Below are 687 nucleotides of genomic sequence, written 5' to 3'. Positions count from 1 at the left end.
GACGCCGGGCTATCGAGTCCCAGATCCAGCCCATTCGGAACTCGCAGAGCAGTGCCGGGCCCGGAGCCGAGCCTTCCGGTCACAGGCAGATCCGCTCTGCACTCAGCATCTGAGCTGCTCTCCTGCTCTCGAGGGCTCCGGGCAGCTCCACCAACAATCACTAAATCCCCAAGGGGCAGCCTGGCCACAGCGCCCTCGGCCAGGCCAGCTCCAGGCCGTGGGCTTCTCTCGAAGGCAGGGATGGGAGCAGGAGTGACACATGAAAGGGCAAAGGAAGATAAGGTTTGGGGGCTGAACCAGGTTTGAGCCTTCGGCCCCATAAATAGTTCATTGTGATTTGAAAGTATAAAAACTACCGGGGTATTCTGAACTGCCTTAAACACAAATGCTTTGGGCTCAAATGAGAGGCCACAGGGCAGATGGAATCCAGCCACATACTGATACCCTGGGCAAGACTCAGGCAGGTGCGGTGCCCACACCTGTGCCACCTCCGTCAGCCCCTCCGAAGGCACCTCGGGCTTCACCCTCACCGTGAACAGACCCGAGGGGAGCAGCAAGAAGACGGGCACCGCCACCAGCAAACAGGGTGGAGAGGCGAAACACACGTGCCGCACGTCCACCACACGGGGAAGAGGGTCAGACGCCCTGAGCCACAGAGAGGAACGGAGGGGGGGGGGTGACGGGGGG

General features: G+C 61.0%; 1 protein-coding gene across 1 annotated transcript in view; it reads right to left on the bottom strand.

The window, feature by feature from the left end:
• Window positions 1-687, bottom strand: part of TIAM1 (T-cell lymphoma invasion and metastasis 1) — a 72,855-nt gene that overhangs the window by 70,563 nt on the left and 1,605 nt on the right. The window contains exon 2 of the mRNA XM_015565533.1: window positions 480-645. Coding sequence (XP_015421019.1) covers window positions 480-645 — 166 coding nt within the window. The remainder of the gene's footprint in view (window positions 1-479; window positions 646-687) is intronic.

This window comes from Myotis davidii, unplaced genomic scaffold, assembly GCF_000327345.1.
Source record: "Myotis davidii unplaced genomic scaffold, ASM32734v1 scaffold436, whole genome shotgun sequence".
In the NCBI taxonomy this organism is placed as follows: domain Eukaryota; kingdom Metazoa; phylum Chordata; class Mammalia; order Chiroptera; family Vespertilionidae; genus Myotis; species Myotis davidii.
The sequence above is the reverse complement of the archived record's forward strand: the minus strand, read 5'-3'. Positions and strand labels throughout refer to the sequence as shown.